This window comes from Apteryx rowi, unplaced genomic scaffold (genome assembly GCF_003343035.1).
Source record: "Apteryx rowi isolate R43461 unplaced genomic scaffold, aptRow1 scaffold_662, whole genome shotgun sequence".
Taxonomy (NCBI): domain Eukaryota; kingdom Metazoa; phylum Chordata; class Aves; order Apterygiformes; family Apterygidae; genus Apteryx; species Apteryx rowi.
The window spans coordinates 222,072-247,647 of NW_020450941.1; the positions used below are offsets into that span (position 1 = coordinate 222,072).

Below are 25,576 nucleotides of genomic sequence, written 5' to 3' on the forward strand. Positions count from 1 at the left end.
CCGCGCTGTGCTGGGCGAGGGCCACCAGCGCACCGTGCGCAAGGTGGCCTGGTCGCCCTGCGGCACCTACCTGGCCTCGGCCAGCTTCGACGCCACCACCTGCATCTGGAAGAAGCAGCCCGACGGCTTCGAGGTGAGGGGGCCGCCGCTGCCGCGCCGGGGGAGGGCACCGCCGCCTCCTCCCGCCACTCACCTTTCCTCTCGCGCCCGCAGTGCGTCACGACCTTGGAGGGACACGAGAACGAGGTGAAGTCGGTGGCCTGGGCGCCGTCGGGCAACCTCCTGGCCACGTGCAGCCGCGACAAGAGCGTGTGGGTGTGGGAAGGTGCGAGGCGAGGCCCGAGCTCTCCCTCTTCCCCCGGCGCGGCACGGCGCGGCGCGGAGCGGCGCCTCCCTTAGCTTAACCGAGAGCTTTTTGCCCTGCAGTGGACGAAGAGGAGGAGTACGAGTGCGTGAGCGTCCTCAACTCCCACACGCAGGATGTCAAGCACGTGGTCTGGCACCCGAACCAGGAGGTAAGAGCTTTTCTCCTCCGACGTCTGCTGCTTTTCCACGGCCGAGCAAATCCCAGGAACTCCTGCAGCGCCGGGAACGTGCCCGGAGAGCAGCTGTTTCTGACTGGCTCCAACGTGGAAGAAAAAGACATTGCAGGGACAAAGTGGCCCTGTCTCCAAGCCTTTCCAGGCTGAGGGGATGCAAATCCCCCACCAGCAAAAATCGTGGCCGCGTAGGGGCTCCCCCAGGGAGGAGGAAGGTTCCCGCTGAGCCTCTCCATGCTACATCCGTAATGATTTCTTTTCCCTGCCCTCCTTCAGCTGCTGGCCTCGGCCAGCTACGATGACACGGTGAAGCTCTACCACGAAGAGGAGGACGACTGGGTGTGCTGCGCCACGCTGGAGGGCCACGAGTCCACGGTGTGGAGCGTGGCTTTCGATGGCAGTGGCGAGCGCCTGGCTTCCTGCAGCGATGACAAGACGGTGCGCATCTGGCGCCGCTACAAGCCGGGCAACGAGGAAGGTGAGCGGGTCGTGCTGGCGCAAGCCAGGGCACCCGGCGGCGTTGCTCACCTCTGCAGTTCGCCCCTTCCCACTCCCCCGGCAGCGGATTTTGGGTTATTCTCTTGCCTTCCAGGGGTGGCCTGCAGCGGCACCGACCCCACCTGGAAATGCGTTTGCAACCTCTCCGGCTTCCACACGAGGACCATCTATGACGTGGCRTGGTGAGTTTTGCATGGCCAGATCGAGGGTGCTTTTCCCTCTCCGGCGGGTTTTTGGTGACCCGTTGCACCACCTCCGCTCCAGGTGCCACCTGACCGGGGCGCTGGCGACGGCCTGCGGCGACGACGCCATCCGGGTGTTCGAGGAGAGCTCGCCCGCGGCCCCGCAGCAGCCCACCTTCAGCCTGGCCGCCCACGTGGCCCGGGCGCACTCGCAGGACGTCAACTGCGTGGCCTGGAACCCCAAGGAGCCGGGCTTGCTGGCCTCCTGCAGCGACGACGGGGAGATCGCCTTCTGGAAGTACCAGCGGCCCGAGGTTTGCTGAGCCACGCAGCCCCGTGCGCCCGGAGGTACCACCGTTCCCCCCCCCGGCACCGCTCGTCCCAGGTACCGCCGCGGCCCCCACGCGGCAGCAGGCGCCTTTCAGCGCTTGAGCCAACACAAACGCCCTCATTGGCCTGCGGAGCGGGACGGGGGAGAGGGTAACTGACCTCCTCCGCCCTGCGCCGCTCCGGAAATCGGACTTAATCCACCCCATCACCAAACCGCTCTGAACGAACGGGGTGTTGAGCTGCGTGGGTGGCTCCAAGCCTGCGTGGCCGTGGGGGTCCCCCGCCTGGTGGCACCGGCCTCCCTGAGGACGCGCACAGCAGCACAGCTCTTCAGAGGCTTCGGGAGACGGCGCAGGCCGTCGTGTCCTACCTCCTCGCGCGGACACGCACGCCCCGTACTCCTGCCCTAAGCTCAATAAACCGGTGCTGTCCTGGTAGAAGCCTCTGGCTCTTCTTTTCAGCGCCGTCGCCGGCACAGACGTCGTGCCCGTCGCCCTCGGGGGCGAGCGGGCTTGCAGAACAGGCCCGAAGCGCTACACGCAAGGACAGGCCCTCCGGGGAGCGGGTTTTCCGCCTCCCTGTAAAACACAGCCTGAGGGAGGGGATTATGTCACTTCCCAGGGGTTGGCGCCTGCGGGCTGCTCTCAGAAATAGCTACCGGGCAGCTCCAACCGCTTCCGCCTGGGAGCGGCGTCTCTTTTTCCTTCTGAAGAACCCCAACAATATCAGTTCAGTCTCTTAGCAGCTAAACAGCAAGAGCAGCATGTCTGGTTCTCAATTAGTTCTGCTAATGAACTTTCTTGAGCTCCTAGAGACATGCGAGGCCTTCGTCCTGAGCCCGGCCACCTCCCTAGCCCCAGAGAGAGGGTGACAGCCCTACAGCCCCCCGGCCCCGAGGACGGTCAGAGGCCCTCAGCATCACGGGGGGATCCTTCAGGAGAAGGCAGAGACGGTCGGGACTATTTTCTTCCCCACCTTCCCCCTCCACAGACCCACCACTGCAGAGGCCAAGAGGGGGCTCGAGATTTATTCCAGCTGCTGCAGTTGCGGCATGCTTCTGCGCGCAGCTCCTGTCTAAAAAACACTGTACAAACCATCAACATCTTAAAAAAACAACACCTAGCACGGGAGAAGAGGGAGTCCCACGCTCTAAGGAACAGGGCAGGCAGCACAAACAGCGAGTGACACAGGCCAGTCACACGAACGGACGCGACGCAAGCGCTACAACGGCTCAGGTTTGCTCGCTGAACGGCAGGCGAATCCTCGGCGGGGCCGGCACGAGCCCTCCTCAGTCGGAGTCGCTGTCGCTTTCTGCCTCCTTCACGTCCACGCTGAACTTGTACTCCTGGTCGCAGCCCATGTAGGCATCGCTCATGAAGTACAGCGTGTAGTTGTGYGTCCCCGTGGCCGGGGCCACGAAATCCAGCTTCACCTAGGTGGCGAGGAAGAGCTGGCATCGGGCCGCGGCACTGCCGGCGAGGAGCCCCGGGCACCCGCTCCGGCTCGCCGCAGCCGCGTCCGCCCCCAACACCGCACCCTGCTCACCTTGGCTTTCTGCTGCAGTGTCAACCGCTTGATGGAGATGAGGCTGTTGGATTTGGAGTCACCGATCACCACCCACCAGCCCTCCTCGCGTTTCTGCCGGTGAGATAAGAAATCAGTCCCCGTCTCGAGCAGGAAGCTGCCCCCTTCCGCCTCCCCAGGGCCACTGAGCTCCCCCGTGGGAGATACTGGCAGAAGCCATCTGGCGCACGTGAGATCCGGCACGTACCTGGGGGAAGAGGGGCGCAATGACGGGGCCGGTGACCTCCTCTTCGCGCTCCAGCTGCACCAGCACCACCACGGGCCCCCCGCTGCGTGGAGAGAACCGAGAGGCGATTAGGGTGATCCCCGTGCCGGCACGGCAGCACCRAGAGGGCCGCGCCGACCGCCGGCCCTCTGGGCCTCACCTGCGGATGCTCTCCTTCTCCACCACCTCGTAGGAGAGCTCGATGTTGGGGTAGCGGTTACAGAAGCGGGCTACGTCCGCGATCTGGGCATCCGAGAGCTGCAGCAGGGCGTTTCGGTCCTCGTCCTCCATCTCCATGATGTCGAAGACRCTCTCAACCCCCTACAACAAACGCGTGAAGAAGCAGAGCTGCCTTTCAGCCTTGCGCTTGCCCGGAGCTTCTCAGCAGGCGAGGGGAGGACTGCCTTGCTCAGGTCGAGGCTTGGCACCGTGACGGGAACCCAGTGTCACAACCAATGCCAGATTCCAGCAGGGACTGCTGTGAGTCTGGCTTTCCCCCTTTCCAGCCTGAGCAGCAGGGCCACAGACTGCCAGCACTTACACAAAGCTGTTTGACCCTACAAAATAGCTATTTTTTGGCCAGTCGAGAGGTTCACAGCTGCTCTTCTCCAACCAAGGTCTGCCAGACTGTCCCCCGCTTCCCCGGCACAGTGTTTTCCCCAGAGTTTACCTTGTCYGTGCAGCGCTTGATGTGCTCGGAGGTGAAGTGAGGCAGCTGCTTGAGGTAGGAGTCCTTCGACCACATGGCCTGCGTGACCATCTGCGCCAGCTCCATCGCGGCCAGCGCGGGGCTGAGCCAGCCGTTGCTGGACAGCACGTCCACGCACGCCTGGATCAACCGGATCGCCTGGGCACGGGGGATCAGGACAGGTCAGGAGGCAGCACAGAACAACCCGCAACGCAGGCAGCTACAGGCAGGCGGGAGCCGCTTGTTTCGACGTGCCCCCGCGCTCACCGTACCTTGCTGAGGATTTCCTCGGTGTCCGACTGCAGCTCGGCGCTCAGCTGCATGCGTGACAAGTGAGCCTGCAGCAGCAGGTTGGTCTTGACGTGGGGATCGTTGAATTTGGGGTTGGTCAGCTTGTGGGGAACTTTCTGGGCCAGCTACGGAGAGAAATAAACCCATTGGCGCTTTAGCCATGCAGAGCGGAGAACGCAGGCAGCATCCCTCCGGTGATCCTGCAGGGCTTGGGTGCAAAGCCACCTCTGTCCCCTGCAGCCCCAGATGCCACAGTTACTTTGGTGACCCAGCTCGGCACGGACATGCTGCCCCCCTCACCTGCCGCAGCAGGTTGTCCTCATGGTGCCTGATGGGGATGTTCTCGTACTCGGCAGCGTTRGAGATGATTTCAATCAGCCCTCGCACCTTGGTCTTGGCGTTGAGGGACATGCTGAAGAGTTCTGGGGAAGCCAGAGAGAGAGCGGAGTCAGGGACAACCAGGCAGCATTAAACCCCAAAATACAAGATGCCTTTAGGCAGGCAACACACAAGCTCACGCTAAGTGACACAGCACTATGCCTTCAACCACACACATGGCATGTTCTCTCCAATGCCTGTGGCACAGGGAGCAATGCATGGGAAGGGACAGGCTCTCTCCCGAGAGCAGGAGCACCAGCAAGCACTCGTGCGCGCTATCTGCCCTTCGCAGAGCCCTTATCTGCCCTTCGCAGAGCCCTTACCGATGGTGGTGTAGTTGATGTAGTAATAAGCTGCGATCATCCCCAGATTCAGAGGAGCCACATCCATCTCGTCCTCGATGCTGATGCACTTGGACTGCTCCAGGTCGCTGAGGGTCTGCTCCACCAGCTCAGACAGATGGTCCGAGAGATGCCTGTGGGACACACCTGCAGGGGCAGCAGCATTGCAGAGGGGCTCAGAAACTTCCCAGGATGGGGAAAAGCTGCTCTCGGAGAAGCAGAGCCCGCAGGGTACAGGCAGGGGTCCCCATTCCCCCACCCCACATACACCCACCCTGGATCATTCAGCTCTGTGCAGACCCCCCTGCTCACCTTGCAGGTTGTAGTAGTTGGGATTCTGGGTCATCCTGCGATACAGGAATGTCCAAGTGAGGTAGTCCACTGCATCCTGCTTGTTCTCAATGGTCTTGGTGACAATCTCAGCGTTGAAGTGATCGTGCATGCAGTGGTCCAAGTGCGACTCCACCGGCAGGGGCTCGTAGAGGAATTTCTTGAAGAAATCCTACAGCAGGGCAAGAGCAGAGGCGAGGGGACCAAATAAACCAGCTGCAGGCACCAGGAACAACGAGGAGGAAGTGACCACRATGCTAAGTTAGAAGTGTTGGCTCTGTCCCACTCTTGGGAGCGGGTGCATGCTGTGGTTTCGAACACACACACTGTTCAGCAGGTCCCTCAGCCTGTCGCACGTCTGGACTACAAAATGCTGCCGGGCAAAAATAGCTTTGTAACTGGGACAAATACACTGCTCTTCGTAGCTGCTAGCCAGGGATCAGGGACGCTGTAAAAGCTCTCCTGATCCCAACAGCAGGGCTCTCAGCGAGGGTTGCCCCGGCCTGTTCAAAGCTGGGAGAAGAAATCCACACCCCAATTAGGAGACAGATATTCACAGGCCAGCCACARCGCCCAGCTCCTCACTCACCTTCTTGGATCCCTGGCACATGATGACACAACGGCCCTCATCGTCCTGCAGCGGGCGATTAGCRTGGCCCACCATCTGCAGAACGTCGTAGATGGGGTAATCCACRTACCTGAGACAYGGAGAGAGCGTCGCTTTAACGAAGGGYGGCCGCTTCATGGAAAGCTACCACYRCTSYGCTGCCCAGGGCCTCACCTCTGCCTGGGCAGGGATGAAGCCCTTTGGGATTTGRGTCTCGTTCCCTTRTGCCCASTACAGSTCTGAACTAGCAGGGTGGATATCAAAGCAGACTACGTCCGGTCTTGCCTGCCATACTCACGCRTGGATCTTGCCGTTGTAGTACTGCGTGTCCATGATGATCACGAGGTGAGCAGCAATGTTCATACCCCAGCAGAGGCTGCGGGAGGCAACCATCACCTGAACYGCTCCTGAAAGGCAAGCGGAGAGCGGTCAGCCAGCAGGCAGAGCACCTTTCTGGCGTCAACACTTGCACCCCAAGGGAAAACAGGCRCAGAAATTCAGGGGAAAAAGATCTGGAGGTTCTGCGCCTGGGAAGACAGGCCTCAGCATACAGGGAGGCCCCAGGAGAGACAGCGAAACTTAAAACCGCAGCCTTTTTGGACCAATGAGGTGGAGAAGTAATGTGAGACTTGGGCAAGCTGYTATCTCCAGTCCAAAGGCTGAGGGCATTGCCAAGCTCTGGAGAAAAAAGTTTTACAGGTCCAACAACTGGCCTGCCCCCAACCGGTGCCCTCACCGGAGCTGAAAAGCTGCTCCACCACTCGCCGTTCCATGGCCGTCAGCCCCTCGTGGAGGTAGCCCACCCCGTTCACAAGCGTCTCCTTCAGAGTACTGTCGTTCAGCTTGTCCAGATATGGTATGAGATCCTTCTCTGCACAGTGCAAGAACCTGCCGGAGAAGGGGAGAAAAGAGATCACCACCAGGCCCAGCGAGCTTGTCCCTCTCTGGACATGGCAAACACCCAAGTGACATCTAATGAGACCGAGTCACGGGCATTTTCCATCCCCAGTTGTCCCTCAGCCCAATAAAGCTGCCAAAAGAGTCAGAGGAGGGGCAACGGACCGGTGAGGAATCCCACCCGGACACAGCACTGCTACCTTTGCCTCTGGACGTCCGAAGCGCACGTGGTGAGGATGTTGATGGCTGTGAGCCGTGTCTGCTTGCGGGATGGAACGAAGACAATGACTGGCTTTTTGGGAGAGTGCTTCATGATGGCATGGTAGACAGGTTTGGCCATGGAGAGCAAGCGCGTCTGCGTGTGGCTGATGTTGAAGCCCTGCAGAGGAGAGCAGCAGGCAGCGATGCCGTCTGGAGACCCGGCAGAAGGGGAGGGAAAGGAGAAATGAAGGGAGGTCACCAAAGCTCTACCTGAATGTGCAGCTCCAGGGGCACGGGGCGGACGTTGGGGTGGAAGTTGAAGGTGGAGGTGGCACTGCAGCCCAGCCAGTGCGCCACGTCCTTGGCATTGGACAGGGATGAGCTCAGGGCCACGATGCGGATGGGCCGCTCGATCTGGGAGGAGATGTAGCGCATCCGGGAGCAGATGACCTCCAGCACCGGCTGCAGATGGGACAGGGCAGGTTGTAGAAGAAATGCAGGACCCCTCCGCAGCTTGGCCACCTCTCACCACAGCCCAAGCGCCCTCACCCCTGGGCTCCTCACCCCTCAGCTTCCCCGTGGGTTCAGTCCTCCTATCCCAAATCCATCCTGGGGCTTGGGCAAACTCCCAGCAGGAAAAGCTGTCCTCATTCCAGAGGTTAGGAACAAACAACCATCCACCCCACAGCAGCTCTACTGCCAGCCCCAGGACCAACACAACCATAAGCGTCACTCAACCGAATCGCCCCCTCTTCCCCTCCCAAACGCACCCCGTTCTCGCCCCCGATGAGGTGCACTTCATCCACAATGAAGAGGTTGACGTTCTGGACGTTCTTGCGCTGCTTCCAGCGCCGCGACAGGATGTCCCATTTCTCAGGGGTGCTGATGATGATGTTCCCTTTGCCCAGTAACTTCAGGTCAGTGCTGGTCTCCCCCGTCAGCAAGACCACCTTCTTATTGAGGCGCTCCTGGAACTTCTCGTACCAGTCCAAGAAGACCTGCCAAAACGCAAGGGTTGCTGTTGTCAATCCCGAATCACAACACGCCCTACCAAATCCCTGGAGATACACACGCGCACACATACACACCAGGATCAGCAGGGAGACAGCTTAAGAGGCAGTGGGTGGTATCTCTCTACTCCCCCACAGACACCAGTAGCTCATAATTAATTAGGAATCTCAGGAATCATCCTGAGGGATGTGACAGCACAGAGGGATGAGGAAAGAGAAATGGGAGGCTGGGAAGTAAACATAAGCCAGGGTAGGGCTCTAGTTCTCTCCAGCACGGAGGGCTTACCTGTTCCGCCAGGGCCTCCATGGGGGTGATGTATACGCAGCGTCCTTCCGAGTTCTGGAGCAACATCCTCAGGATGGCAAATTCCGCACAAATGGTTTTTCCGCTTCCCGTGGGGGCACCCACAAACACATTGTCATCGCTGTTATAAACCGTGTTAAACACTGGGGACAGAGGAAGGACATGGAAGTGAGCAGCTTCGCATTAACTCCAAAGGACTTCTGTTGAAGCTCAAGAAACTGGCAGGAATGCAGCCTCGACCCAGTCCACACAAGGAGCTACAGAAAAGGCTGCTTAAAAGAGTTTTTGCCCAGGATCCTCTAAACAAAATGGGATCTAGTCCGTCACAGTAGCTCACACCTCAAGTGTAAAAGCCCTGTTCTGCCTACACCCAGGCAGAGAAACTTGGACACAGCGGCTTTGCTTTGCTCCCCATTCTGTCCCTACAAGCAGCATTGATGGAGATGTTCAGGGCCACCCGGCTCTGCAAACCTGAGCCACCGGTGGTAGCACGGACACAGCTTCCAGGAATACATCTTGCCTTTGCCAGCCAGCCCTGGACAGGCTGCTGCTGGGCTCAAACCGCGGGACATGTGGAAGACGTGTTCTAGGAACATGTCAAAGATATCCTGGCCCACAGAGAAGGATTTCAAGACATCAAATCTCTAAGGCTAAGGGAGACAGAGGGGATACACTATTTGCTACAGAAGTTCCTCATATTACACGAGCGAACAGAGCTCACTATTTGCTACAGAAGTTCCTCATATTACATGAGCGAACAGAGCTCACTGAGAACAAGTTCAGAGGAAGGGAGCAGAACTGATACCCACCCTGAGTCTGGATAGGGTTGAAGAAGGGGAACTTGTCCTGGTAGAGGCTCTCGAAGGCACTGTTTCGCAGAGCGGACACAGGCAGCGGCTGCAGATCCAGCAGCTCGGTTGGAGGAGGGTACTTCTCAGGGAGGATCAGGTGGCGGAAGGAAACAGGCAGCTGAGTCTCACAGGCTGTCAGAGAGAGACACTTGAAATGTTTTCGTCTTGGAGAGCACTCCAACGTTTTCATCTCGGAGAGCTCCCCCTCCCCAGTAGGATTCCCAGCCTCATGTCACTCAGATCTCAAAAGCCTTTCCCCAGCACAGCACTAGGAGAGGACCTAAACTACCCTCTCAGACCGCAGTGAGAACCACGGCCGTACAGTGCAGGGGCTGGCCTGGCCTCTGGGGCTCCCAGCCCGGCTGGCAGAAGGGAGACTTACAGAGCCAGCGGTCGGAGACCACCCGGATGAAGTACTGCGGGGGCAGCGGCTCAAAGACGGGCACGAAGAAGGTGACAAGGTGCTCGTCCTGCGCGTACTTGGCTTTCAGCAGGAAGTACTCGTGGTGCAGGATCACTTCGCTGTCCACATCCTCCACCAGGATCCAGAAGGCTTCAGATGAACCGTGCACCTGAGCAAGGAGAGCTCTTACCTTCATACCAGAGTCCACATCTTCCCCTTCCAGACCTCCGAGAGCTGAACACCAGCTCTCCCACAGCAATCCTGCCCCAGAAGTGCCCTCCTACCTCAGAGTACGGTATTTAGCCCCACAATGTTTAGCTGCCCTCCTTCAATAAGGGTGGCTCATCTCCTAGGCAAAGCTCACCTTCTCATCCCACTGGAAGTCGGGGGCGATGGTGAGCTCTACCTTCAAGGTGGAGCGGGTAATGGGCTGCAAGTGGACAGAGAGTTCCAACTTGGGAAACAGATGGACGTATTTGTGGATCGTCTTGCCCATCTTAGGCATTCGGATCAGCTCCCCTGCAAGAGAAAGGCACTGCCGTCAGGACAGACAGAACCCAGGGTGACCAATGGCTCCTGAACTGAACATCATTCAATATCTGTGATCCAAGTGCTGCCAGAAAGGTAGAGTGAGGTCCCAGGGCAAAGCCACTGCTTTCCTCAGATTCTCACCAATTTTGCCACTTGAGACATATGGGAACAAGCACCCCAGTCTCTGGGTCAAAACACAGCAGAGAAGAAAGAAGAGGGAGAAACCTCCCCCTACCGCATTTGCCGTGCATCTCAGTACCTATTTCATTATGGTTCAAGTCATAGAGCCGTTCAAACGGGAAGTTCTTCTTCTCGATTTTTTTCACTACTTCCTCAGGCAGTTTCTTGAACTGGCGCAAAGGGCACATGGACTGCCACCTGGGAGGACACCACAAGGTGAGACAAGCAAAGAAACAGAGATGCAGCCTTCAGAGCATCACGTTCATCATGCTGCTGAAGACCAGCCCTCAGCCAGACACACCGACTGGCACAAGTACTGATCTTTGCGAACACTGGAGACCCAGCCAAGAATCTGGCCACAAGCCCTGCTATGTGAGGAACATCCAGCCCGTGATCAGAAAAGGCCTCAGAGACCTCACTTACATCCGTTTGTCAATCATCTTGCAGAGGTTAAGGGTTTTGTCAGTGAGCTGGGCCCAGCCACGGTTCAGGACGATCTCGAAGATGGCACGCATCAGCCGTCCAGCAGACTAGGGCGAACAGAAAGCAGCTCTCAGAGCTTGGCTGGAATCGTTACGTTTAACTCTTCCTCCTTCCTATCCATTTTACTGCCCAGGCACAGGACAAGAGGTTTGAGTTTGGGTCCTTCATCCCAGATGCCCACAAGTGGAGCAATTATTTGATTTCCAGCCTCAGGAACTTGGGATTTGCGGCAGAAGGACAAGGCTACCCTGTAGTTCCCTAGAGCCAAATTAACTCAGGATTTTGATTATAAATAAAAGACTCCAATAAAGACCTAATATTCACACATAGACGGTGTTAGACCTCCTCACACACTCACAGCTCTAGTTATTATCAAAGCCATTTATGAACACAAACTGAAGCCCTGAAGTACAAATACGAGTCCCTTTCACCAGCAGAAAGACCAAGAGGTGGATGGACTGCACACACCCAAGGGGAGATGGAAGCCCCAGCCATATTTCCTCACTCACCTGGGTAACATACACCATGTCTGCCATCAGAGCAAATCCTTCCAACTTCAGCTGGGAGATGAAGGCCTGGAGGAGCACGTTGATCTGTGGAAACAGAAGAGAGGGACCGTTTTCTCAGGGCCAGCTGGGTCCCCTCCACACTAGGACCTGAGCCAGGTGGGCTTTGATGCGCGGCAGGACAGAGGGACAGAAGTGATCAACAAGGACTGACTGTTCTTCACATGCTCAACCTAAGACAAGCGCTGTCCACTACTCTGAGCATCTCTTACAGTCCAGGATGTCGCACAGAGGGAGGGAAACACAAAGCTCTCCCAGATCAGCAGACTGACACGGCATTTGGTGTGACAGTTCTGTCACAAGGATCACCCTTCCCTCCCAAGACAGGCAGAGGAGTCCCCTCATGAGAGCAGGCAGGGCTCACCTTGGCACTGGGCTCCTCTATGCTCTCCTTCACCGGGATCGGAACTCGCTCCAGCAACTTCTGAAGCTCAAGCTTCTCCTCCTGCAGGAAACCAAGGGAGGAGAGATGAGAACGATCCCACACAGGAAAAGCTCTGCAGCATCCCCTGCAGCATCAGGACAGATGGTCTCACGGCTGTCTCGCTCAGGATGGGGGTCTGGCTCCGTACCTCCCTCACGGTGATGTTCCTGAACTCCGAGGACAGCGAAAAGACCCGGAACAGCTCAATTTCACTCAGGGTAGGTTTAAGGAGCTGATTGTAAGTTTGCATCGTCTCGTTGGTGATGTAGTAATGGCTGGCGATGCGGCCCAGCTCTGTCACCTGCAGCAAGGACAACAGCCAGAGTGAAGAAGCAGAAAGCAGTTATCTGACTGTTCCTGGCATCGATGGAAAATACTGAACAGAAACTACCCTGCAGGAGGGGAGACATTTCCAGACAAGTTGAGCATACACTCTCAGGCTACCAATCACCCAGGAAAGCTGCTTTGGCACACAATCCCACGTTTTGCACCCTTGCCTTCTCATCTCACTGCCTCTGAAGCAATGAAAATGCAGCAGTAATGTGAGGTTGCCTAGGAGGCGGTGGCAAACACACAACAGTGACAGATGGAGCGGTCAGCTACAAGGATCCCTGGAATCAGACACACACAACAGCTCCGAACGATGCAGCATCCCCTGGGGCTGTGCCGTGATGACATCTGTATTTAATCAGTAGGACATCTCTTGCATCTCTTCCCTCAGCCAAAGGATGCTCCTGTTCATCTTTGCTTAGTCACAGCACCTTTCCAAGGTCTTGTCTTACCTGGAAGTTCCCCGTCTTCTTGTCGTATTTCACCAGGTTGTTCTTGTCCAACATCAGGGCTGCGGTGTGAACCAGATCCAGGCGGCGCTGGTCCAGCAGCGGATCCCCCTTCAAATCATCGTGGGATATCCCGTAGAGGGTGGGGGAGCGCAGCATTCGGATGTACAAGTACGTATAGCCGAGCCAGTTCACTGCATCCTGAGGAAACACCAGGGCGCCATCAGGGCCAGAGCCTACAAACACCTCTCCCAGCAAGCACGGGTGACACGCTGGTTCAGAGACCGGTACTCCCAACACTAGCGTAGGACACAGCAGGCTGAACCAGCTGAATCCTGCTGGGTCAATGTTAAACCACAGAGTTTTGGAGCCCAGCAGCGCTGTACACACACTCCTCCCCGATATAGGAAGAATACTGTAGAATTAAAAAACAAAAAAACCCACTCCCCACACACAGACTCTTCCCCAGTGTCTTTACCCATGTGGAGAAATCTGTGTCTACTCTGAATTACAGAGGCATCTACCCATTTGCCTGGCACACGAGTCGGCCTTACAGGTCTGCAGTTCTCGTGGCTGCTCTTCCAGACCTCTTAAAAATTACATTTGCTCTCCTGGCACCAAAGAGAGCAAACAGGCTGCAGGTTTCTTGGCTCCTCTGCAGCGACCATTTCCCACTGTGAGTGACCTCACCACTGCGCAGGATTGCCTCGAGGAAAGGTCGTGCGACTAATTCCACTGCTGAGCCTAAACAAAGCACGACAAGGGGCGCATGTGCGTAGAGAGGGCGAAGATTCCCACTCACCTTTGCGTTCTGGACGTTCCCTAGCACAGTCTCTGCATTCAGCATGTCTGGGAGCTTTGATACCATCTGACTTTCTATGGGGAGCTGCTGGTTGAGCAGGGACAGGTAATACTGCAGCTCTCCGTGGGATGTGATGAGGATCCCCTCACCTTTAGTATCATACTGAGGCCTCCCGGCACGCCCCAGCATCTAAGAGAAGAGAAGGTGAGGTCAGCAAGAGATAAGAGCTTTTAGCTTGGCCATTTCTCCTTGCAGCTGTGTCCTGGGACTTTACTGCCAGACTGCTCAGTCTGCTTTTACTTCCAGCTGGCAGGAGACACGTATACATATCCCAGATGTGTCTGGGCAAGATACTGGGAGACAGATCATTTGTCTTTTCTCTTCCGGATCTGCTTCTCCCGTGCCCTCACAGCAGAGCAGCTCTCAGAACGGCTGAGACTGTCTRACAGTAGAGAACAAGGAGCCATTGCACCAAAAAAATACAACAGCAGACCACAAACGTGCACCAGCGGGAAAGAAGAAAGAACCTGTCCCAGGTCACACTGGTCAGTTCGGTACCAGAACTTCACCTGCAGGATGTCCAGAGCACCCAGCTCGGTCCAGCGCCCCTTCTCGGGGCTGTACACCTGCGTCCCCTTGATGATGACCGTGTGAGCAGGGAGGTTCACACCCCAGGCCAGCGTCGCGGTGGAGACCAGAACCTGTAGGAGCAGAAACAATGGTCAGCAAAAGCTGGGTAGAAGCCCCTTCCTAGGGAAAAAGGTGGTTCTGGCATTAGAAACATGCACAGCAGGGACAATGAACTGAGAACCGTAATTTCTGAACAGCTCAGTGGAGGGAGATCAGATAAACAGCAAGACTCAAGGCCTTTGTCCAAATTTGCCAGCTCACTGTGTGATTGCAGGATAATCCTTTGCTTTCCATTTATAATGCAGCCACACTGAAAAACTCAATATAGAGGAGAACCCCAGCATATATTTCCCACCAGAACCTTTCACCTCCCCAGACCAGCTTTCCTGGTGTTCAGTTTACGCTGCTCACAGTTCGCCCAATTTGTGAAGCTCTTCACATTACAAGCTTCACCCCATGCTGAACAAAACATTTTTATTCCTTAAAAGAGCCAGTTTCTGACCAAGCTGTTAGATCCCTACAGGAATCATATAAAGCTCAATGCCGGCTTTCCACAATGAAACTTTTGTTACAGCCAGCAAACTCGCTTGGATGGGGTTTTGCCAAAGTAGTAACTACAGAAGACAGCTCTGGGACACACCTCTAGCTTTAAATACCCATCTAAACCTAGGGGAGAAGTTTTTGCCTTCTCCGCTCATGGTCGTGTGCTTTTAGTTCTTATTCTTTACGTGAAACTCAAGGCTCCCTTCATCAGGCACCAGCTTTAGCAGAGCAGGATGGAGGCTAGCTCTGCTTGATCCTCTTCATTTTGCACAAAGGGCTATTTCAAAACATGGCTCAAGCATTTCTTGTGCAACACCTACCTGGAACAAACATGCCCTGGAGGAAGCAGCAACTCCTCTCCTGGGGAGTGAGGCTCACCTGAATGTGCTTGTCAGCAAACAGATCCTCCACCAGGGTCCGGTCCACTCGTGTCATCCCAGCGTGGTGAATGGCGAAGCCGTAGGGCAGAAGATCCTTCAGCTCCAGGTTCTGCAGCAAAAACACAACCAGCTTTAGGTTTTCTACCTGATTTGAGTAACGCCAGGAAGAAAAGCAGCAAGAGAAGGTAGTGCAGATGCTAGAGGAAGGCCGCAAATCTGTGCCGCATTACTGGCAGCATCTCTGCACCTGCGCTGCTGCTATTGCTCTGTGTCAGAACAGCCCGCGGCCGGGCAGTTACCTTGCACTGCTCAGCTTCGGTCCTCAGAACCTCGGTGGAGGCCGAGCCCTCTCGCAAGAACAGACCCAAGGTGTCTTTTTCAAGACACATGTCCCTGATGGCCCGGGCAGTCTTTCCAGTCTCCTTCCTGGAGTGAACGAACACCAGGACCTGTCAAACAAGCACATGGTACCATTGCTAAGAGAGAAATCACTACAGCTGCAGTTGGCAGAGATCCTTGACCCAAACTGCTCCTCATGCTCAGGATGAGGAAGGCTTTAACAAGAAGCTCTAGAATTAGTCCAGATGCTCTGCAAACTGTGCTGATGCAGCCAGAACAGAGCTAACACAGCTCCTGATCTAGCAGAGCAGCATCACAAGAACTCTCTCATCCTAGAAAAGGACAGGTCATTCTTTCAGCAGAGAACTGGCATAAGGAGAGAAACAGAAGCTTATGTTCCCTTCTGCCTCAGTTGCCACTGACCACCCAAACCTACCCTCTTCTCCACAGCAGCATTTCTGCAGCTACAGAAACTCCTTCGAGCTGCATTTGCACCAGCAACAGGCAAGAATCAGGGTTAACCGTATCAGGAACGGTAAAACAAAGGACCAAACCTGGTTCTTTCCAGCGTGCTCCATAATCTTCTCATAAACAATCTCGTTCATTATCTGGAAGCGTTTGATAGCTTTCTTCTCTGTAATACCCACATAGGTCTGCTCTAGGGGCACCGGTCGGAAGCTGTAAGAAAACAAAAAAACAAACCAAGTCCATAAATGAGCAAAAGAAAGAAGAAACCTTAATACAAAGGTATTGTCAAGAGACAGTTCTTCTGCCATCTGCTTCCTCTAAATACATCCAGTATTTTGGGGTAACAAGTTCCATACACTTCCCCTGGGCCTCAATTTATTCAGAGATCTGATGGTTCCAGTCGTGCCTAATTAAATTACACAGTAAGAGACAGTAAAAGGTATTCCTGTCTTCTGGAACTCATTTGCTATGCACAAACTCAGGAAGCCAAACGGTGTTTCAGGAGCTACCACAATCCTGTTTTAGGTTTTCTCCAAAYGCCTTCTGCAGCACACTGGCACAGAAAAGTTTTTCTACCTTCTCTAAAGCATAATCTTGCAAATATGACAACACAGGACCCCTGGTGCACATTTTAAGGATATATTTCACTTCTCTAGCCCTTAACATACATTTCCTAGCAAATCCTAGAGCAAATAAATGCATGGCTAAGCCTGGGTAGAGGCCCAATGAGACTCCAGTATCATTAGACACAGACACAGCTACCCACAATCTGATAGAGAAAGACCTTTCCCAGCTTTTCCAGATACCTGTTATCAAAATAGAACAAGCCTTTGGCAGGGTCTACTCTGAGGAACGTAGCCACGTCCTCGTAGTTTGGAAGGGTGGCGCTCAAGCCAACAAGCCTCACATCCTCCTGGGTCATCTCAATGTTGCGGATGGCTCTGGCTACCAAAGACTCCAGGACRGGTCCTCGGTCATCATGGAGAAGGTGTATTTCATCCTAAAAGGAAGAAAACGGGGACAAAGTTACTCCAGCTCCAGACTGGCTCTATTCATCTGTTTTGTTCTTCTTTCCTAGCAGTCCTGCACAGCCTGTTTGCATGGGCTGAAGCACACTCATCCCACAGCCCACAGACCGAGTCTGTCAGCAGCCGTGGGACACTCGAGCACCAAAGATACCAACACATCTTTAATAGCTGACGCACGTTCAGGAACCGCAATGCCAGGAGACACAGCACGACACCCCCGCTGTGCCCCCTCCACCACGCCAGGGCTTTGCAGACGCTGGCATCGCTCACCAGGATGATGAGCCGCACCAGCTGGGTGTAGGTGCGCTCTCCTCCCTTGCGCGTGATGATGTCCCACTTCTCTGGGGTGCAGACGATGATCTGGGTAGCGCTGATTTCCTCCTTGCACAGTTGGTGATCCCCCGTCAGCTCCGCCACGTTGATGCCATAAGTTGCCAGGCGCTAGGAGGAAGTCCACAGGTGACACACATTCCCCAGGAGCAGCGTTAGAGCAGCAGCAGCCCCRAGACGCTCACGGACAGTTTCATACTCGTCTACTCATCCATACTGAGCGTAATACACGGAAATCACTGCAGTAAAGCTCATCTACAATTTAAGCAGGGGAAGGACCAAGCCCCTCATTACCTTCCCGAAGCTGCCCACCATCTCCTGCACCAGGGACCTCATGGGCGCGATGTAGATAATCTTGAATTCGTCCACATTGATGGTTCCATCGATGTTAATATGTTTCCCTATTTCTCGCAACATGCACATGAGCGCCACGTTTGTTTTCCCAGCACCCTAGAACGTAAGCAGAATCAGCTCCATCAAATTCACATCCTCATTGCGGGTAAATATATACCCACAATGCCCACTCTTTCCTGCCTAAACGGATTAAGCTCCTCTGACAGCTGCAGGATAAGTAGCACCCTTCCCACTCCCCATAACAGGGGCYGCGAGCGGGCACCCAAGCACCAGGATCCTTACCGTGGGAGCGCAGAGCAGCAAGTTCTCATCCGACTCCAGCGCAGCACGGTAGAGTTTGCTCTGAATACGGTTCAGCGTCTTAAACCCTTCGAATCCAGCCTGGGCATATTTGGGCAACTTCTCCACAGAAACCAGTTGCTGAGAAGGGAAAAYATTGAGATGAAAGCCCTTGTTTCAGTACCTTGAAGCCTGCAGGGCACAYGTGAGACCTCAAAGACGCCCTGGGAAGTAGCAGGGTCACGTTATCTCCAGATGGACAGGAGAGAAGCAGCCCTGTGGCCAGTGATCACGGAGCAGGTCAGGAAGAGATCRAACAAGGCCCATTAGCTGGTCCATGCACTCCAATGGGTACAAGTCACAGCTGTAATCCCAGCAAATCTGCCACGAGATCAGCAGGAACTCAACACACCTAGCACCAAATAAGCAGCGACCAAGCAGGACACCTACCTCTTCAGAGCCAAAGGGCTTTGGCTTCAGGGCGGGCACGTGCACTTCCTCGTAGCCCTTGCGCTGCCTGCGGAAGGAGCCGTCGGGTAGCTGGCATCGCTTGTTGGCCATGAAGTGACTACCTTGAGCAAACACCAGATCCTCCAAGTCCAGCACCTGCCGAGGAGCCAGTGCCTGGAAACAGCAGAGGGAGAGTCAGACGAGGAAGATGCAGGGATAWGAGAACAACCCTCCCCTCCCATTTTCATCCCGGGACTTAAGGAAAAGCAATTGCACCCAACTGGCAAGCATCTCTTCGGCAGATCAGGGGCTTATCCTCAATACCTTCCCCTCCACCATCTTCCAGCCCATTCCACTTCAAATACTCTTTCAACACTTACTCAGGATGCTTGTCAAAAGGACTGAGAACGATGGCTTTAGAGAGTCTTACCTCTCCCCCTTGGTCCAGATCCATGGTTTCCAAGTCAGTATCCATCCGGGACTGACGAACACGCTCCCGACGAGAGCGTTCCTCCTGAGTGAAGAGACAACAGTTCAACCCTCTGCAAAGCGGCACCTGCAGAAGAGCTGCTGAGCCTCCTCCTCCTCCTCCCAGCTCCTACCGTGCAGCAACTTAGCACCCCACTAGCCTGYGCAACCGAGTGCCACACACCAGGATTGCTTTCAAGCACAGGCACTCAGGTGCCACGAAAGGAAACAGGGAATAAAGACACACAAACCCGCGGTGCCCCACCAGGACCCCTAGCAGCACTGCTCAAACCCAGACACACAAAACCRGCCCCTTGCATCAACGTAACCTTTTTTTTTTTGTTTTTTCCTAGCAACAAAACAGGAAAGCAGTAATAAACCGGAACAAAACAAAACAAAAAATCAGTCATGGAAATGCTGTTCTCCAAAAGCCAATATGCCTGCTGGGCACTGCTATGAACAGTAGCCTGGTCCAGAGTGTCACACTCAAACCTTGGGTAATTAAGAGCTGATCTAAGGTGACTTGAGAGTTTTATTGCAGTGAGCCTCACATCAAGAAGGTTCAGAGGCGAAACAGTGCTGTTACAAGAGAGTGAACGCCAGTGCAAAAATCTGAAGCTTGCGCACACTGACGTTTTCCTGGAAAAGCAAACATCTGCGTGACTTAGAAATAACAAACAATAAATAGACTGCCCTATCAGATGAGTCTCTGCGGTCACCTAAGCAACGCTTCCCACGTTCTCAAGATCCCAGTTGAGCAAGCAGACTCCTCTCACGCAAACAGAAAAAMCACAAAACCGAACAAAGGCCGCTCAGACAGTAACAAGGAACCCAGGATTTCTCGGCTTATCTTGTCAGGTTCCTGCTAGCCTTACCCGGATGAGATCTTCTTTCTCCGTCTCGTGCAGCTGATACAAGAATTTCGACAGCTCAGGATCTGCTTCCATCTTCCCCATTATCCTTTCTTTTTCAGCTTCGCTTTGGGCGCTGGCCAGCAAAGTGCAGTACAGGACTGACGAAAGAAAACGAAGAGATGGCAGGTGGGAATAAGGCTAGAACCAAAAGAAGGGAGCAAATAACAGGGACCCAGGGATGGCAGGTAAAAAGCCTGAGGTCGTGCTAGAGGCATGTCAAAGCAGCGAGCAAGAAAACAACAAAGYGGCAGGGTTAAAGGAAACACCACTCACTCATCATCCTGTGCTGCCGCAGCACTTTAATGAAGTCAAAGGTGTTAAAACCCAGGAGCAGGACAAGCTGGTTCTCACATTCCCGGTCGTCGCTTGCAGTCTGGGAAAAGACGACATGAGGAACAATCAGTTATCTCCGTGCCCCGCAGAACAAGAATCCCTGCTTCATGCAGCCAAATAAAAAAAGAATGTGAGCATCAGCACCAAAATTAACAGGGAAGCAGACGTGACTTATGATGATCTCCCAGCAAATGCTGACAAAGAACAATCTTTTTCCCCTTGGAAAAACATTTCCCCATGATCTAAAACTAGCTGTAACCTCTGCTCTGGTGCTCATCTATCCTGTTGGTACACATGGCATATTAACAATTGCATTTAATGGTTTAATTTGGGGAAAAAAAGCAACAAAAAACTTAAATAGATAAGGAACTGTTGGGGCAACTTTGTGCCTCCCAGAAAGAGAGAGGCATTCTGAGACTGCTGCAATCCAGCTGCCCATTTACCTTCAAGATCTCTAGCACTTCATCCGCCTTCTTCTGGGAAACTATGGCATCATCATAGAAGCGGCTCAGCTGCCGCTGGAGCCAAAAGGCATCGATGTCTCGGGGATGCAGATCCTTCTTTTTCGAACTCATCAGTTCACCCGATGCCACAAGCTTAAAAAGAAAAAAAAAAAATCCCCCCAAAAGTCATCTTTCTCCATGAGAAAAGCAGGCACACGCCCTTCGCATTGCAAAATGAATATTTAGAGCCTATCTTCATGCACACAGAGGAGAGCAAAACCAGTAGAAACAGCTGCTCAGCTGACCAGACCCAAAGGCCACCTATGTCAACTTTAGCCTCCATCGGACAACAGCCTTCAAGCCTGCTTTCCACCACCAAATGAGCTTAACCCCATCCACAGACCAAAAGGATCCCTGATCCTCCTCCAAAACGCATCGATGATGACCCCAGTGTGCATTTCATGTTTTCCTCGGTAACTCACATTGGCCGAGAGGGTGCAACGGACAACAGCTTCATCTCCTTCCATGTCATCATCGGACGCCTCATCGCGCACTTCACCGTAGATGTCCTCATCGCCTTCCTGTTGAAACAGGCGTTCCCATCAGCAGCTTTGGCAAATGTCAGAGAGAAGCTTTTTCGCAACAGAAATGAATAAGCTGGCATCTCACTCCTGAGGACACATGGCCTAGCCTGCGCTTGTAACACGAACATATTGCTGTTGCTGAGGCAAAGGACTATCTATCTGGAGTTATTTATAGCCTACAGGGAGCAGATATTTACACTAAGGTTGCTACATAGAAGCCTTCTTGCCTGGTGGCTTTGTGCCACTTGATTAAATTATTTGTGTTCTTAGGGTCCTACAAAGAGGTTTTACAGGGACTCCAAGAGTCTCCTGTTGGTCTCTCTTATCCTTTTCTCAACCTGTTCCAAAAACAATCCCAGAGAGCAGATCTACAAAATACTTCCAAACTGCGCATTTGAATTTATCCCTTCCTACTGATGCCTCAAGTTCTCCCAAGAGATCTTAAATATCACCATCTGTTTTCTGTAACACGCACTCACAATAAGCCGCGGATTAGCAAGATAAATCCTCCCAAAGCCAGGAAGCAGCATCTAAAATAATCTGGCCTCTCTTTCCTGGCAGACATATCCTAGCCTGAGCCAATGCTTGCTTCCCCAACACGGCTGAGGAAAGCCGAACACACATGGCCCCTGCCGAGCAGCTCAAGAAGCGAGGGGACAGCACAGAGACCCTGCAGCGTCTCATCTCTTACCTCCTCATCAGACTCGAACTGTACGTTCACACCATACGTCTCATCAATATTGTCATCTGCAAGGCAGAGCGGAGTTAATTAACCCGAAAATCTGGAGACCATATGCAAGCTTTGCATATCCACACATCCCACCTCCGTACATCCAAATTTTGAAAAGAACGAGGTTTCGGGCTTGAGAAGYGTCCAAAATTTTCTAGCTTCTCTGCACGAAAATACTATTCCTGGAGTAAGGCTGGTTTTGGTAYCCGTTACTGTAATACTACCTCCTGCCAGCCCCATTACTACAGCTGCAGCCCACTACAGCGCAGCCCGTACCCATGTTTTGGATTTCCTTGTCGCCACCGTAATCCGTGATCTTCTTGCCCAGGTTCACCAGCACGTGGTAGCGGGTGTCATCGGTCTGTCCCAGCAGCAAATCAATCTCCTTCCGCCTCTCCTTATCACGCAGCTTCTCATTCTTCAAGACTGCCAGGACCTCATCAGCGGCTCCGCAGAGAATGTCACGTGGCTGCAAAACAAAGAACGYGACCACGTATCGCTGAGGATTGTCRTTYGAACAGTACTGTATCGCTCCCTCCTATTTCTGGACCAAATCCTTTCAGCTTTCTGTCCTCAAGTCCTGGAACAAGTAGCTCATTAGATTTAGGAAATGTCTGTTTTCAAGCACTGCACCCTCACAGAGGCATGGGAGGAACAGAGGTCATGCCATCGAAAGGCCACATCCCATGACAGAAATATGTCGCCACACATCAGTGTAATGACTACGCTAAYGTGACATCTACAAGCACAAAAACTAGGATCAAGGGAGCGAATCCATCTCGTGGGATTACAAAGAAGGACTAAAACATTCAAAGGCCGGACTTCTCTCTCACACGTTTACACACGCGCTGTGAATCCTCTGCTGGAGCAGAGTCACCCTCGCTGACCTGTCCACGTCCTTACCTGGTCCCCAAGGGCTGCCTGAATGAAGCTTAGCAACACCTCGTAGGTCTCACGGGTCTCCTTGGTTTTGGGTTTGTAGATGATTCCCACCATCTCATCGATGCCCTCGGACAGCAGGGTATAACCCTTCATCTTGTTGATGTCGTGCCTGTCCTCATCACGCTTCCTTCTCCTAGAAAGAGGGGCAAGGAGGACAGCACCCGGGTTAGTCAGGAAGCAGAGCCGCTTCTCCAAGTCCACGCCAAAGGAGCGGGAATCAAGGAGTCGCTTCTCTTTTACACAAGACACCATCAAGAGAGCTTTACGCAGAGTGAGCTCTTCAACCTGAAAAAGTTTCACAGTTCAGTTTCATTCTACTAAATTTGCTTAAATGCAAAACAACTGATTTGAAGTTTGATATTCTTTTTAGTGGCTGAAGAACGACTTGAATATCTACCCCACTGTCACCAGAAACACGGGAACAGATTTGCTTATTAAAGCACCCATGGATTTAGAAGGAACCCTTAGAGCGGCTAAGCCACTGTGGTGCCCAGCGCATTCCCACCGTGGAGAACTGGTATCAGCAAGGTTCAGTGTAGCAGGGTGCCACTCTGACCGACTTTGGGCCTCTTGCTTTATGTCCCTCAAGGCTGTAGCAGCAATATCTGTATTCTCAWGGGGCTTCACTCAAAGACTAAAGGGGACAAATGCTTTTCCCTTCACAATTAGTTTCTTGACATAGAGCAAGCAACTCCACGTGAAGAAAATATTCTCTCTGYRTYTTCTAARTTGGSGGATTTCAGTCTGCAGCCYRACATTCATACCACCAAAACATTTTTCACTACAAAACAACCGTAATAGTGTTGAAATATACCACGTTCACAGAAATAAAACAAGTTGAGATTGCATAACTTAAAGACAGGACGTAGCACATTAATTGCCTARAGCTTTTTTAATCCATATACAACTAGGAGGTTCTCATTGAGGGCTCTGCATCCCTTTGGCTTCGAATGGCAAGCTCAGAGCTGGAGYCGATCACTCACTTTGCTCGTCTTTCCTCCTGCATCTGCGGTTTGGTTCTCTGGGCCTTGTCTCCCATTCGGGTGCCCTCGAGCTTTCCAACCAAGGAAAGCACTTCCCCAGTTGGCTCATCTCGCCGAGTCCTGTCAATGAGGGAGCGATCTGCTTGAAGGACGAGGTTGGAGTTCTGGAAGAGAAAGAATAAGAACAGGCGCTGATCAAGCACGTGAAGAGCAGTTTCAGTGCAGCAACCTTCTCCCACTCAATTTTAGAAGGTTCTTCTGCCTGCTCCAGAGACTCTATTAACCATTAAATACATAAAAATCCCTTTAATACAGCATGTCTAACTTTCCACTGCTCAATGCAGAAAAGTAATGCTGAACTAAATGATTTACACTTGAAGAAGCCACATTTTTAGATTTTAAACTTGGACTGAGCAACATGACATCACYCTGTAACTTTATGCAGTCGGGAAAGCTCATGTATTGTTCACTCAGCTCTATTACAGCATCCAATAACTGCAGCAGAAACAGGGGTCTCAGTCTGCAAAAAACTTCAAAGTTTGAGAGAAGCAATTTTTAATTTAGTTTCAAAGTGGATGCTGCTCTCGTTTCTGTTTTTTGAGAACCCTGAACTTCTGACCACTCTTGTGACATCAGTGTGATAAAGAAATGTTCTTAAATTGGCTGGGTTTTTTACGGTGCCCAGCAGAGAGCCGGCACTGCCAGCCGGCTACTGTCGGCTCCTGGTCCCAGGCATATTCAGGCACAGTTAAGCGCCCAAGAGACCTCCTGGGGGCCGCGTCCGCTCCCAGTCGCCACCTTCCGCCCTGCCCCTCGCCTGCCATGTCAGAGACGGGCTCCAAAACACCCTCGAGAAGGGACTTCACCCGCTCCGAGCCCCCCGGGAAGTGCCGCGCTGCCGAGGGAAGCGGCCGGAGGAGCCCAGGSCTTCGCCCCCCGAGGGGCGGCAGCACCGGCGGCGCGGAAGCCCGGGGCCGGGCCGAGCCGGGGAYAGGGGGTCCGGAGCCCTCCCGGCGCCGCCGCGGAGGCCCAAGGCGCGGCCGGGCCGCACTCACCGCCTTGTACTCGTACTGGAGGCTCCGCGCTGTCACATCCGCCATGGCGCCGCCGGGCTCGCCGCCGCGCCGCCGCGCACCGGAGCAGGCAGCAGAACTTCCGGGGCAAGCGGAAGCAGTCTGCTGTCCCCTCTAGGCGACCCGGAAGTGCTGTACGTGGGGGCCGTCGTTGGGCCGCAACCCCTCCTCGGGACCACCCCTCCCAGCATGCACTGCTGCCAGGGACTACAGCTCCCAGCATGCCCTGCGGTGCCAGCCGAGGGGAGGAGACACTCACCAGGGCCTAGTCCCGCCTCTCATTCTGATTGGCCGGCAGCTCCCAGGGGCGGGGCCACGCCTCTTGATTGACTGCTTCCCTGCTCCCCCGCCCAAGGGCTGGCTCTGCCAGCCGCGAGGGGGCGGGGCGCGCCGCCCTCCCCGAGCTCCGATTGGCCCGGCCGGGAAGCGGGGGGTGGGACGACCGTTGACGGTTGCCATTTGAAAGCGCCGGGTGGGCGCCGCAGGTAGGAGGGGCCAGCGCTGCACCCCTCCCCCAACCCCCCACCKCACCAGCCTCACATTGGCCCTCCTCCCACGCGGGCCCCGCCCCTTCCACGCAGGCCCCGCCCTTTCCTCACACCCCACCCAGCTAAGCCCCACCCCCATGGCCGGGCCTGGCCCCGCTGCCGCCGCCATCGCCGAGGCCTCCCGCCGCGGGGCCCGGCCCGGCCCTTGAGGACCCGGCCATGGCGCCGCCGGGGCGCGGCAGTGACGGCGACAGGGCGTCGGCGTCGACGTCCCCCACGGGGCCGTTGGAGCTGCGCTGGTACCAGATCCCGCTGTCGTCGGCCCGCGCCCCCCGCACCGGCCTCTTCAGCCCCCGCTTCCAGGCCAGCCTGCAGCGCTACCAGCAGCTGCGCCAGCTCAAGCACCTGCGCGT

The 25,576-nt window shown here is 54.5% G+C and overlaps 3 protein-coding genes across 3 annotated transcripts in view; 2 read left to right on the forward strand and 1 right to left on the reverse strand.

Moving 5' to 3' along the window:
• Window positions 1–4: 4 nt before the first annotated feature.
• Window positions 5–1,989, forward strand: CIAO1 (cytosolic iron-sulfur assembly component 1; the record flags this gene model as incomplete). Its single annotated transcript, XM_026085272.1, has 6 exons — window positions 5–133; window positions 214–325; window positions 427–515; window positions 816–1,017; window positions 1,132–1,219; window positions 1,302–1,989. Coding segments are annotated over 6 exons (861 nt in total), but the record flags the coding sequence as incomplete, so codon positions are not given.
• Window positions 1,990–2,556: 567 nt separating this feature from the next.
• On the reverse strand, window positions 2,557–24,769 carry SNRNP200 (small nuclear ribonucleoprotein U5 subunit 200). Its single transcript, XM_026085240.1, has 45 exons — window positions 24,658–24,769; window positions 23,603–23,766; window positions 22,581–22,752; window positions 21,954–22,146; window positions 21,639–21,694; window positions 20,846–20,944; window positions 20,364–20,516; window positions 19,861–19,960; window positions 19,549–19,685; window positions 18,636–18,719; window positions 18,206–18,379; window positions 17,759–17,896; window positions 17,417–17,572; window positions 17,063–17,233; window positions 16,571–16,764; window positions 15,851–15,974; window positions 15,257–15,406; window positions 14,956–15,066; window positions 13,974–14,105; window positions 13,405–13,593; window positions 12,606–12,803; window positions 11,972–12,124; window positions 11,764–11,844; window positions 11,343–11,426; window positions 10,774–10,880; window positions 10,430–10,548; window positions 10,004–10,158; window positions 9,619–9,808; window positions 9,195–9,368; window positions 8,368–8,528; window positions 7,842–8,069; window positions 7,342–7,533; window positions 7,071–7,249; window positions 6,710–6,861; window positions 6,272–6,380; window positions 5,956–6,064; window positions 5,349–5,538; window positions 5,019–5,183; window positions 4,618–4,739; window positions 4,299–4,442; window positions 4,009–4,185; window positions 3,499–3,659; window positions 3,321–3,402; window positions 3,095–3,187; window positions 2,557–2,981 (listed from the first exon to the last, which is right to left on the reverse strand). Exons 1-45 carry the CDS (start codon window positions 24,700–24,702, stop codon window positions 2,838–2,840), a joined length of 6,411 nt encoding a protein of 2,136 aa, XP_025941025.1. The 5' UTR covers window positions 24,703–24,769; the 3' UTR covers window positions 2,557–2,837.
• Window positions 24,770–25,382: 613 nt separating this feature from the next.
• FAM178B (family with sequence similarity 178 member B) overlaps window positions 25,383–25,576 on the forward strand; it is a 5,226-nt gene continuing 5,032 nt past the window's right edge. Inside the window, exon 1 of the mRNA XM_026085273.1 lies at window positions 25,383–25,570. Within this exon, the coding sequence (XP_025941058.1) occupies window positions 25,383–25,570 (188 nt within the window). The remainder of the gene's footprint in view (window positions 25,571–25,576) is intronic.